General features: G+C 42.3%; 2 protein-coding genes across 5 annotated transcripts in view; one reads left to right on the top strand and one right to left on the bottom strand.

Annotated features, from left to right (window-relative positions):
• The first annotated feature begins 11 nt into the window (after window positions 1-11).
• Window positions 12-7,382, top strand: eaf1 (ELL associated factor 1). 2 transcript variants are annotated; one of them, XM_033639617.2, is made up of 7 exons: window positions 12-287; window positions 1,953-2,047; window positions 2,433-2,569; window positions 3,090-3,262; window positions 3,459-3,677; window positions 3,898-3,958; window positions 6,700-7,382. In XM_033639617.2, exons 1-6 carry the CDS (start codon window positions 185-187, stop codon window positions 3,945-3,947), a joined length of 777 nt encoding a protein of 258 aa, XP_033495508.1. In that variant the 5' UTR covers window positions 12-184; the 3' UTR covers window positions 3,948-3,958; window positions 6,700-7,382. The 2 variants fall into 2 exon arrangements, with proteins under 2 accessions (XP_033495508.1, XP_033495507.1); XM_033639616.2 differs by having other exon boundaries at window positions 3,898-7,382.
• Window positions 7,383-9,745: 2,363 nt separating this feature from the next.
• The window catches only part of bmper (BMP binding endothelial regulator), a 43,473-nt gene continuing 40,158 nt past the window's right edge, over window positions 9,746-13,060 (bottom strand). For all 3 annotated transcript variants that reach the window (XM_033639608.2, XM_033639609.2, XM_033639610.2), the window contains 4 exons: window positions 12,756-12,957; window positions 12,039-12,381; window positions 11,716-11,846; window positions 9,746-10,918 (listed from right to left, as the gene is read on the bottom strand). In XM_033639608.2, coding sequence (XP_033495499.2) covers window positions 10,737-10,918; window positions 11,716-11,846; window positions 12,039-12,381; window positions 12,756-12,957 — 858 coding nt within the window. In that variant the 3' untranslated portion in view covers window positions 9,746-10,736. The remainder of the gene's footprint in view (window positions 10,919-11,715; window positions 11,847-12,038; window positions 12,382-12,755; window positions 12,958-13,060) is intronic.

Below are 13,060 nucleotides of genomic sequence, written 5' to 3'. Positions count from 1 at the left end.
CAAACCGGAAGAGGAGTGACCGGGTGACGTAAGGGATGTTTTGCTAACAGCTAGCTTGTGTCGGCTAACTTTGTCTCACAGTTGGTTTCTTCTTCTGGTCTCCCTTAACTTTGAGGACGTCGCTCGGCTCTGTGGATTATTTGACATCCATGTGAGTTACTAACAGTTCCCAACAGACGGAGCCATGAACGGGAGCACCAACCCGCTGCTGGACAAAGAGGAACACGTCCTGAAGCTCGGTGAGAGCTTTGAGAAGAGGCCAAAGTCTTCATTTCACACCATCAGATGTGAGTGTGGAAAAACAAACCTTTAATCTTTCACGTGTTAAAAACAAAGTTTGTCGTCGGAGTGTTAAATGAACTGTTGCTCTGGGATCAGTGGGCTCACATGGACAGGGAGGATGACTCTTACATAACTGAGCCAATTATGTGGATCAGCAAATGAATTAATTTGCATAGAAAAGTATCGTCACACCCACCGCTCCAACATTACATCATCATTTTGGAATAATTTGATTTTGAGACAACTCTAAAGTCATGGATAAATGGGAATATTACCACTTATTATCAATATGTGTTTTGGTAAAATTGATTCTTATGTGAAGGAGTAGAAAGTGGTGGCAGTATGTTACTGCTTAGGGACCGTTCTCTACTTACTACAGGAGAGGGGTGGCTGCAGTGTGAGGGTTACTTTTTTATGTTGTTTTGTTTTTTAATTTTACCAAATTTTTAAATTGTTTTGAGCGATGATCTAAAAAGAAAATCTGCAGAATTCTGTGGAGTGTTTTTTTGTGTGTGTTTCCTGTTTGTCTTTTAGTCATGTTGTTGTTGTTTTTAGATGTATTGTTTTTTGTGCAGAGTTTTATATGTTCAGTGCAAAGTCTTCATCTGTATACGTTTCTATCTAACAGATTAGATAAGTGGTTTGTTGTATTATAATGTGTCATAGTTTAAGGGGTAGGTGTTCACTCAGATCATGTTCCCATCGGTGTTTAACCCCCCGTCAGGGCTTCTTTTAAAAACATGGGAAGAAGGTAACGAGCAATGGAAGAAGAAATGACCTGAAACATTTGCAAGAAATTTGTAAAAAGAAAAGAAAACGGACAATAAAATAACCCGGAAAGACTGCTTAAAAACTATAATAATTCTGTAACATGATTTTTAATTTTGATAATAATAATAATAATGATAATTATTAGATATATAGTTTTCACTTTTTTCCCAATTAAAAAAATAAACTAAACTGCATTTATTTATTTATTTTATTTTGGGTTTTTTTGCGGTTGTGGAACATTTCTTACCAAGTTGCCTTTCCCCCATGTTTTTGAAAGAAATCCCACCAATGAGCTCAGAGTTCAAAGGTTTGAATACTTTCAAAAGGTGCCTGAAAGCAGAAGAAGAAAAGTGATGTCGCTCCAGGTTTAACTTCATCCACATCACTACAGGAGGAGAGTGATAGAAGTCTATGGAGACACTGAGCCTTTATTTGTTACACTCTCTTTAATTTGTTATCTGAGGCCAACGTGAGGCTCTGCAGTGTGAATCTAAACTGTAAATACTGTCGAAAACTAAATTCATTCAGATTCAGATTAGCTTTAATTTCACTGAGTGTCTTTATTTCTCCTGCTTCACAAGCAGTTTCCTTGTGTTATGACTTTCCCTCTCCTCATTAATAAGACTCTCCCCTCCAGCAGGTTCTTCCATGATGCACATGAAGGCAACACTAATACACTGATGACACATTTCTTTTATGATGTCTTTGCTACACTGCATGAAAATTAATAATCTGATTAATTAATAATCTGATTCTTAATATCTGTACTAACCTTTGCACTGTATCGCGCCAACTCAGGTTTTATTTCTGCTGCCTGCATTCGACCAGCAGCTGACCCCGTGACACTGCTGTGCAGGGACGTCTGATTTTTGTCTTTTACCCACAATCCTCCTTTTCAGATGACTTCAAACCAGCGTCTATCGACACGAGCTGCGAGGGAGAGCTGCAAGTCGGGAAAGGAGACGAAGTCACCATCACATTACCTCACATTCCGGTGAGACCATCCGTCTGTCTGTCTGTCTCCTCTGATTTAACCTGCTGCAGTGAAGTCTGTCTGTGAAGAGAGCAGAGCAGGAAGTCGAATATTTTATCTTCACCTGATTATTAATTCACCAGACACGAAAATTATTCCACAGATTCTTTATTTGTACTGCAGAAGAGAATCATAAGCTACTGTGTGCTGTCAGAAAATCCAACACAACGAGCAGATTATGTGGATTTTTGTTTTTGTTTTAAGAAGTCAAAAAATTGCTTTTTGGTAACTAACTCCATGTTCACAGATGATTAATCACCGATAAACATTTCAGTTTGAGGTTTGTTAAAGCAAACACACACAGACACACACACGTTACATGTTCAGGTTACTGTCGTCCCTCCAGGGCTCCACGCCTCCCATGACGGTGTTCAAAGGAAACAAGCGGCCGTACCAGAAGGACTGCGTGCTCATCATTAACCACGACACAGGGGAGTTTGTACTGGAGAAGCTGAGCAGCAGCATCCAGGTCAAGAAAACCAGGTGAGAGGTCAAAGGTCGGAGAATGTGTGAGACGTGATTGTGATGATGAATCAGAGGAAAGTAAAGCAGAGAGGTCGCTGAGCGTCTGTCCAGATTCATTCGTGTTAACTTCATACTCGCAGGTTTGCAACGAGGTTTTTATCTGAGCAACATGAAGCAGAAAAGTTTTGTCTCGTTTCTCACAGGGACGTTTTGTTATTGAGCTTCAAAATTTCACACTTTTTCTAATTTTTCATTTAGTTGCCTGTGTTTTCGGTGTCATCATCCGTACATTACAGTTCTGTGTATTCAAAGGTCATAACTGACATCTTTGGCTCCATCTTCTGGACACTGGTTATTACTACACCAAAAAAACATCTGTATTATTAGTATTTTGGGGGACAGAAAATCATTAAATTAAACTTTTAGACTCTCCTGTGAGACGATGTTCCTGCAGTTTGGACTCAGAGAGACTGAGAGAACCTGCAGACAATCAGAGATGACTGACAGCAGCTCCGTCTGATTGCTGCATATTTTTCAGGGCGGAGGGCAGCAGTAAGATCCAGGCACGCATCGAGCAGCAGTCGGTTCGCTCCAGTCAGCCCAGCTCTCAGTTCCGGGCCCCCACCAAGCCGGGGGCCGGGGTCAAGACCTCCCCGTCTCCCTCTAAAGATAACCCCTCGCCAGAGCCGCAGCTCGATGACATCAAGAGAGGTAAGGAGGAGCCAAGGACCATCATCATCATCATCATCATCATCACACATGGACACACAGTGTATTATTGTAGGCAACACTTTACTTAAATCCCACATTCAGCATTTATGAGCTCGATGTAGACATTGTTGAAATGTTTATTAATGCACAGTATCAGTCAGCACTTCTGCAAAGACATTTTATTCTGTGTATTCAGAGCTGCGAGCGGAGGTGGAGGTGATCGAGCAGATGAGCAGCAGCGGCAGCAGCAGCTCCTCTGACTCGGCCAGCGCCTCGGGGAGCGGCGATGACAGCAGCAGCGACGGCGAGCACGACGCCCCCCGACCACTCAACCAGACCTCCCCGAACCGCCTCCCCATGGCCAACGGAGGAGTCGACCGGCAGCAGGGCAACAACCAGCTGATAAACACACTCCGTGAGTATCTTTGATTCTGTGATGACTCATGCAGTCGTTGCTCCTGCTGATGGTGCTGTCACGGCCTGGATCAGAAAGAGACGACGAACATCAGTTAAATGTTTGATGAGCATTTTTCCTTTTCCAATAACAACACATCGTCAGTCTTCAGGCTGCAGATCAACATCCAGATAACACCTCAGTGTCAGTAAACTATGTTCTCACCTGTTTGTCTTGTTAGGAAACGACCTCCAGCTGAGCGAGTCGGGCAGTGACAGCGATGACGAATGAACTCTCCGATGGTCAGTCCCTCCCTCGCTCCCTCCTTCTCTCCACACTCCTTCCTGCCTGGTTCACTTGTTCCTTTGCTGTGCGAGCTGACCCCAGCTGTGTATCTCGGTTTTATTTCTTTTATTTTGATTTTGGCTGGTCGGCCTGGAAGAGCTTCTCAGAGTGTATTTTTATTAGATGTATATTTTGTTTTGTATAGCGAGACTTTAGAAACAGAAACTTTTACTTGAGCGGTTTGGAAGATTCTATATTAGAGTGCAAATCATATTTTCTGTACTTAGAGCAGCTAGTTTTATCTACTCGCATCAGCTGGTTTTGTTGGGTTTGTCTTTATGGTCAGACGTGGAAGTCTTGAAATGTCGCACCTCATCCTTTCATCACGTCACTGCACGTTTACAGAGGTTTCTGGAAGTTTTTCCACATCGTTATGGTGTTTTTATCGGTTTGCTATGAATACAGAAAACAGCAGCATTGCACAGAGAAGCTGTGCAGACTCTGTGCGGCGGCAACACATTAAAGTAAAAACACATCCACCAGGTGTTGAGATCAGTGACGAGCAGAGACACTCTGTGAGCTCTGCCCTCCTCGTCTCAGTGTTCAGTCAGAGTTTTAAACAGTTTGCAGATTATTTCAGGTGTGAATCTCCTTCACTCATAGAAGTGAATGAATGTGTATTAATGGGATTTGTTGACGAGAAGAGAAAGATAGAATCATGTCAGTCTCGTTCTTTAAACTGTTTTTTCATTACAGAGACAGCAGGGCTGCAACTGTACGATAACTGTCTCAGAAAATATCACGGTTTCACAGAATTATTATTATTATCAGTCAGAACGACCCTTAAAGGAGTTAGAACTGAAGGGTTATTTTTGGTTAAACCAGAGGTCGGCAGCCTGCAGCTCAGGAGCCACATGCGGCTCTTTGGCCCCTCTTTAGTGGCTCTCTGTGACTTTGACAAAAAATTATATGGAAATGAATCACAGTTATTGTCTTGTATTTTCCAGCTGTATAAACGTGTAGCCCATACACTGAATAAAAAAAAAGTTTAACATCACATCAACTATGTGCGTCACACGTCTACAGCCTGGTGCCTTTTCCTAAAGTTTGAGTCTCCTTAGTGAGGCTGTTGATTCCAAATCTAAAAAGAAAACGTCTCAGAGGAAAATAAAGAATTTCCTCGTGAGTGGACAGATTAGTTTGCTCTCACTACTGACTCTGCAAAGTTTAAGAACCAAATAACCATAAACAGCCTCTGCAGAGAAGCTGCTGTGTTTTCAAACATATAAGTGAATGCTTTTTTAGATTAATGAGGCCGTGTTGCTGACGCTATGAGGCACAAACATGTAGTATGGTTCCAGGCGGATTTTTAAAAAATTCTTTTGGCCAAAGGTGATTCTTTTGATAGTAAAGGCTGCTGACCATAAACAGTTTATTACTATATTTGAAACTTGAAGATCTTTTTTTAAATGGAAGTTTGTGTAAAAAAAAGTCTCCCCTTTTAGAAAAATAACTAAAAATATGTAGAGATTTTCTGTCTACGTAAGCAAACATACACAGTATGATAACCATCAAATTTAATGTCAGGATATACTGTTGCAGCCCTGACAGAGACTTAAATTTCATCTTGCTGTTCTGTAATCATTTCAAGGTTCAGGCAGTTTGAGTTCTGTTCAGTTAAATTATCTTATAGGAAATATTACTCAGATGTCTGACATCGGGCCTCATGACACAGCATCCACAGTTTGGATCAAAGTTTCAGACGTTTAAAGCTGCAGCTTGTGTTCTTTCTTTAACCACTAGGGGGCAGAAAAGACCCAAAATCAGACCTGATGCGTATCAGCTGTGGACGTGTGATTAACTGGGCGAGGAATTAGAAAACGTCTCTGGTCCCCTGCAGAGTTATTCCTCACATCAACCTGGAGAATTTCTCCAAAAACTTCAGCTCACTGTTATAATTTCAGACAAATGTTGGCGACATACTTGTTTATGTGAGTCAATCATAAAGTGCTTTCAGTGCAGTAGGAATCAATATAAACGGTGTGTCGGTATCTCCGTCATCATCTTCCCTCTCGTCCTTTTGCAGCGTCACAATAAATCCCACTGACTCAGTAAAACCACTCACAGTATCACAGTTCTGATGATATTAAAGCGCCCACAGTCATTAAACGGTTCATCAGAGTTAAAGGTCAATAAAAACACCTGAAACCCAAATTATTCATGATGAAGTCTGAGAAAGGGAAAAAATCCTCCAAAGAACTTTAGTTTCCTGTTATTAATATTATTATTAATATTTGAATGACCACTATTTGTTTCACGTTTGTTTCATGTTTCAAACAGAGAACATTTTATTTTTGATCCCAGTTTCATATAAATCTTCTATAACAGGACCATTTCATGCCTTACAGCAGCTCAGCTCGGAAAGAAAGGTGAATGTGTCATTTTCTGAAAATGCCAAAGAGTTGAACTCATGTGCAGAGAGCTGGAACGTTCACATGTGTGTGTATGTGTGAGTCAGAGTCATGTCGGTGTGTTAATGTGTTCATTTTGATTTTATCTGAGATGTTAGTGTCGTGCGTACGAGATTGTTCCTGTTACCTACAGGAGCTGCTGGTGTTTATGAAAATCATTTGGTGCTACAGTATTTCATTCGTAATGCAACACAGCGACTCACGTTAAAAAAACACGACTGAAGAGTTTCATTACAAAACTTCATTTCAGGTTAACAACACTTTCATACGTTTTTGTTTCCATCCAGAACAATTAAAGGATGAAACATTGGTTCAGAACGGTCCGAGGAGCTGTGTCCAACGTTCAGAGTCTGGCTCGGATTGATTACACACGGTTCTCAACATGGAGGTGGCTGGGCCAACGATGCTAACAGCTTGTGTCTGCGCCTACAGACGTTTCCTGTCAAACTTTTATTTAAGTATGAAAGTGTTTATGAACATGTTTAAAACCTAAATGTTTTTGAAGTATTTTGTAATGAAACCCTTCGGTCACAGGTCAGATCCAGTTTGGGGAACGCTGTTATAAATGATCTGCTGTCGTATAAGATGTGTTGTTGTTTTATATCACGGCTGTGTCCTCAGACGAGGTTCATGTTTGATTTCTGAGCTCACACAACAGAGACAGAGATGTAAACAGTTACTGACCGACCACAGTACTAAATATAACCAGGACAGTTTTATTGATCCTGCTGCTTCTTCACACAAAGAACCACATCACTGTGTGTCCGTCTACACGCAGGACGAACCATCAGAGAGACGGGTGAATGAAGCAGCCACCGAGACACAAAGGTCGAAACATCCTGTCTGAAATCTGTGACACACGTGTTCAACAGACGTCAGATGGACTTTAGTTCTCATGTTTTTGTTTTAGTGCTTCGTTCATGTGGAAAATGTTTGTACAAATTTGAAGTGTATTAAAAGTGTGAAAATGTATTTAAATACGTGTTTTCACTCGTCATTGTGAACATCGAGTCTTTTTCTTACAGAGTTGTGATAAATCTGATTTCTTTGTCTTGAAGGGGATTTCAGAGGGGACAGTGAAGCTGTGGATACTGAGTCTACATCAAATCGATTCTAGGGTGCACAAAATATGTTAAATTGTTTGTTTTCTATTGTCTTTGCAAATTCCATGATAAACGCATGGTTAAAGCCTGGGTTTCTGCACTAGGGATTTTTATGCCTCTGCGTCAGCGACAGTCGTGGCCAGAGGCAGTATGTTCTCAGGTTGTCCGTCCCATCTTTGTGAACACAACATATGAAGAACGTCTTAAAGGAATTTGACACAAACGTCCACCTGGACTGAAGAATAAACTGATCAGAGTTTAGTGGCCAAAGATCAGTGTGACCTCACAAAATATGTTTCTGTCCATAACTGAATGAATTCATACACTAAATTTGACACAAACGTCCACTTGGACTCAGGGATGAAATTTATTAGATTTTGGTGGTCAAAGGTCACTCCGACCTGGCTCCCATCTCATCCTCATGAATGTGTTATCTTAAGAATATCTTGAGGGATTTTTCTTAATTTGGCACAAACGTCCACTTTGACTCAAGAATGAACTGTTTAGAATTTGGTGGTTGAAGGTCAAAGGTCAGTGTGACCTCACAAAATGTTTTTGTCCATAAGTGAAGAGTTCATACACTAATTATGACCAGACTTGACACAAACGTCTAACAGGATAAAATAATGAAGGTCAAAAGGTCAAAGGTCATCTTGACTGTGACATCATCATGTTTTAACGTCATATCTCAGGAACAGAAGGGGAGACATTTGGTCAGATACTGAATTGGTGACTCTAATCTTGAAACTGTGCTGATTGTATAGATCTTCTGTGTGTGAAGCATCTATGTTTTCACTGACATGGATGGAGACTGAGGGTGTTTCTCAAAGTCAAGGATCCTTCCTTGGTAAGAAGAGTCCTCCCAAGGAAGGATCCTACAGAGACAAGGCAAGAGTCCTTCCCATCATTCAGTGAACACACATTGGAACAGACTAACAAGTGTCCCCACGTGATCGTCATTAATCCTCAGCAGACTGAGGAGGTTTCAGGTACTGTGATCATTTTAACACTCTCTAATGTTGTTGTGCAGTTTGAACAAGTGTCAGTTATTGTCAGAGTCACGTGACTTTTAGGGAGAATATATTTCTGGAGTAAGTTTAGGAGTATTTAAGAGTAAGTGAAATCATGAAGTAAAGACAACAGCTAAAAAAGTTCTAAATGATCATTAACAGTGTGAACAACAGACTTAAGCGCAGATTTTTATTGAAGCCTCCACTTCCAGAAAATCGTGCGCAAAGCATTGTGGGGATTTCATACCCACGGAGGATCCACACATGCATCCTTGGAATTTCTCTGAAAGGAGGACTCAAGGATCCTTGACACTGGAGCAGTCCTTCAGCGGGTCGATGACGTAGCAGATCCTTCCTTGACTTTGAGAAACACTTCGTCAGAGAAACCTGACTGGTGGGCGGAGTCATACAACCAAACAACAAACAACACAAATCACAATGTCACACTGAAGCTGACCTTTGACCTTCAGGATATAAAATGTCATCACTTCATTATTTTATCCTGTTCGACATTTGTGTGAAGCTTTGTCATAATGAGTGTATAAACTCTTCAGTTATGGTCACGAGCATGTTTTGTGAAGAAATTCCCTCAAGGTTCAAGATGTTCACAAGAATGAGACGGACGACCTGACAACATGATGCCTCAGGCGTAAACAACGGCTAAACGCTGCAGCATGCATCACAAATTTTAGGAAAAGCTGCCGTGTAGCTAAAAAAAAAAAAATGCTGCGACATCCTGACGGGACAGTTTTAGAGTAATCTTACTTTAATTCTACTTTAACTGGTCCTTAAAACTTTATGGTCTCCAAACTTTTATATGAAGATATTTGTCCTCACAGCTGATCGTCAGAGGTTCATGTCTGCAGGCTGAGTGGTTCAGATGAAGAGGGATTTTCCAGCTCTGAGTGTTTAACATGAATCCTGTTTAGAGGCCTGGAGAGTAAAAACTGCTTCACAGAGAAGAATCAAAGGTTAAAGAGAAGTTTGAAAAATAAACATTATTTAGTTCATAAGAATTTGTCGTTTCTTTTTTTTGTATCTGAAAAATCATTAAATACAAAGCACGAGTGAACAGAGGATCAAGAACGCCTTCAGTTTTCGCGCTGCAGACGTCTTCAGCTCCTTCAGGGATTCGAACCAGCGACCTTCAGATCCGACCTTCTTCTGTGACAGTTATTAAAGCTTTAAACACTGAGCAAAGTAAAGACAGCAGTCAGAGATGAACTTCGATAAAAGATTATATTGCTGGTCTTAAATAATTATCGTCAAGTGAAACATATGTTTAGATGAACACCTTCAGTTTGATACGAACCACAACAAGCTGTACACGGAGCGCAACACAATACAGTACGATTTCCCTGCGATGGAGCAACAACGGAGTCACATTTGGGCATTTCTCTTCAAACAGTAACACAAGTACACAACAAATACATAAATAGCTTTTGTTTCCCTTTAAATCATTTATAACGCATTATATTCATGATTCTGGCTCTTGCTACGACGTGTCATCTGACCGATATATAAATTAACAACATCAACAACAAATAATAATAATAATAATAATAATATTAATTAGAATAATAATAATAATATAAAAGCTGTCTGTCTTTCATATAAATCTGGCTAGCTTACAGTATGAAATGAAGGAACAGAGATCACGAGGGCACTTTGATATGATGAGTTTCTCCGCTTTGAATTTCCATATTCCAGACGCAGATGCTCAGTTTCCCACCTCAGAGAGTTTGTGAGAGAAATGTGGGCGCCATGTTGGCTCTGACAGGAGTCCACCGGCCCAGACTGTTTCCTGAGGGTCCATGGCAGCGTGGTCAAACGTTCTGCAGAAGGTGGAGACAAAAATTTCCACCTCAGGGCCCCTGAGTTTTCTCCTGGGAGTTCAGTTCCTTGACAAGACTGAAATTAGCGCCCCCGGTGGCGGTGACGGGCAGTGACAATGCATAGTTTACACGAGGCACGTGGAAGTCAGAGGCTGAAGGTGGTGGCGACGTTCAGCCTCTCATCCACTGAGTTTTCAGTCCGTCACCGTAGCTTGTATCTCTGTCAGACAGATCTGGACCCTGAGTACTTTGTCACGTGATCTGTCGACCTGAGACCCATCTGTGTCCTCCCAAACCCTCCTTGGCTTGTTTGGCCCCCAAACTGTGATACTTGAGCGTCCCTAACCTGCCCCCCCTCCCACCTGGATCACAAGGGTCACCGTCCGGGGCAGGCCGTGGGTTTGATGCAGCGTCCCTGGAACAGCACCAGGTTGGCGGGGCAGTGGCAGCCGGCCACGCAGGGCTTGTGACACGGCCCGATCTCGTTCCAGTTGTCGCAGGTTTTGGTGCAGCCCGGTCCGCAGGTGTCGTACACGGCGCCGTGTTTACACTGGGTTGCTGGAGGGAGGGAAGGTAGAAAAACAAATCAGCTTTAATGATGTCGATGTGACTCTGGTTACTGATGGCAAGTTTTCTGGTGATTTTAAAATGCGCAGAGCCTGGTATGCATTGCCTTGTACTGCTTTTAGTCATGCTACGAAGTCTTAAAAAGAGCCAGTTTTTGTTGAATATGCACTTCTCCATGTCATCCAGGAAACAACTATCCCAGCAAGAAAGAAATTACAAGTCTTGTTGGTTTAACCATCCTGATCTGCCAGGCAGCGTTTGCCAGAAAGAGACGGGTTTGGTGTACTATTCAACAAAAAACAGTTTTACCAATGATTGTGAGATTTTACAATGTGATGTCAGAAAGAAACGATTCATAAAATCCTACTTCCACTGTCTTAGATTTATAAAAGGACCTCTGAAAGATTGACTTAAGACTGTCACTCACCCAACGGGCTGGGTGACATGGAGAAAATCAAAAAACACTTCTTTTTTTTGAACAAAAACCTCAATATCAATATACTGATGATACCACATGGTTGACTCGCTGCTTTCACAAAATATTTACAGTGATTATATCCATGTTACTGATGAATATCTATCAAAAATCTCTAAGTAGTTAAAGGCAGAGAACAGAACAGCTACAACAGTCTGTTCAGTTCAGAAAATGACATCACTTTACTGTAACGCAGTCTTTAAAACCAGGAAAAGACAACACTTACAATATTACCATATCCAAAATCTAATCTCTACAAAATCTAGTCTCATGTCACAGTATTGATATAACATCAGTACACAGCTCTACTCACCCATGCAGGCGGTGTCGGCCCTCCAGAGGACGGGCACTCCCTCCCTCTCGCAGGCTCGGCTGTAGGCGATGAAGGACTCACAGTAACAGTTTTTATGGACCGGACACTCGCACATGTCCGTTACACACGACCTGCAGAGAGGAGGAGCACAGACGATTCTACTGTTAGCACTCTATTGGACATGGGTGTGTTGTTATGTCATCTTTTGGTATTTTAATTGTCCATTCTTCAGATTTACACCTTCAGAGAGGCACTTTAATAAAAACACTTTCAGAACATTAATAATCGTTCCAGCACACTCAGAGTCAGAGTGAGGCTCTGACCTGTAGAACGGGGCGAAGTCAACCACACGGTGGCACTTCTGAAACTCCCATGACTTTATCTTCTGGCACTCCCGGTGGGCGCGCAACTTGACTTTGACGCTGCCAGGGCACAGGAAGGACGTTGGCCGGCGAGGCAGGTGCTGTTGGGAGCAAACCTCATTTCCCTCGACTCGCCACGACTCGGCAAACTCGTCCACGTCGAACTTGAACTGCCCATCGCCTCCCATGGTGTCGTCACGCTTGTGGCCGTTGTAGTTGCCACAAAGGCCGCACAGGCGTCCACGCAGGTGGGGGGCAGCCACAACCTCAACAAAACTGTCACCGTCCCAGGTGATCTCCAGACCTGCAGGAAGAGGCGGAGCTTAATACTTGTGTTCACAACAAACCAAATAGAGGTGTCTGCATCTGGTGTGTTTTAAAGGTCAAAGATCAAGAGATGTCTTTTAGAAACATGGACACCTCTTCAAAAATGCAGGAAAATGAACAAGAAACTTTGTACTTGACGTTGGGATTATGTTTTTGTCTTGGTGTGCAAAATAATCTTAACTCAAAATCCATTTACGACCTTTTTCCCGCAGCTTTAAACTGCACGCTGCTCCTCAGACTCATCAGAGAACAAGACAAGCTAAAAGTGTTAAATGAAGCTGGTCTGTGACGCTTCAGACTGAAGGACTTAAACTGGGCGCCAGCCTCCTGTAGAGAGAGGTGTGTGCTGACCTGCGATGGTGGTGAGTTTGAGCAGGTATCCGTCCAGGTCGATGTGCACCCCGGGGCCGTGGTAGGGCAGCGCGATGCGGGTGCCGTTCCTCCGAACTGTCAGGTGCTGGTGGAGACTGAGGACCAAACCTCCCAACCTCACCTCAACAGACTGAGTCCAGGAGAAGGAGCGAGTCCGCCGGGCGTCGTTCTTCACCAACACCTGGGAAACAAATGGAAAATGGCTCCTTTGAGTCCTTTGATTTGTTGATTTAAATGGAAGTGATGGTCAAACAGACAGATAATTATTTATCACAATCATTCAT

This window comes from Epinephelus lanceolatus, chromosome 10 (genome assembly GCF_041903045.1).
Source record: "Epinephelus lanceolatus isolate andai-2023 chromosome 10, ASM4190304v1, whole genome shotgun sequence".
Lineage (NCBI taxonomy): Eukaryota > Metazoa > Chordata > Actinopteri > Perciformes > Serranidae > Epinephelus > Epinephelus lanceolatus.
The sequence above is the reverse complement of the archived record's forward strand: the minus strand, read 5'-3'. Positions and strand labels throughout refer to the sequence as shown.

Excerpts from the sequence above, each read along its gene's own strand:
- eaf1 (XM_033639617.2), top strand. The coding sequence starts at position 185 with ATGAACGGGAGCACCAACCCGCTGCTGGACAAAGAGGAACACGTCCTG. Across the intron at positions 288-1,952 it reads TTCATTTCACACCATCAGAT|ATGACTTCAAACCAGCGTCT; the intron begins GTGAGTGTGGAA and ends CCTCCTTTTCAG. Across the intron at positions 2,048-2,432 it reads TCACATTACCTCACATTCCG|GGCTCCACGCCTCCCATGAC; the intron begins GTGAGACCATCC and ends TCGTCCCTCCAG.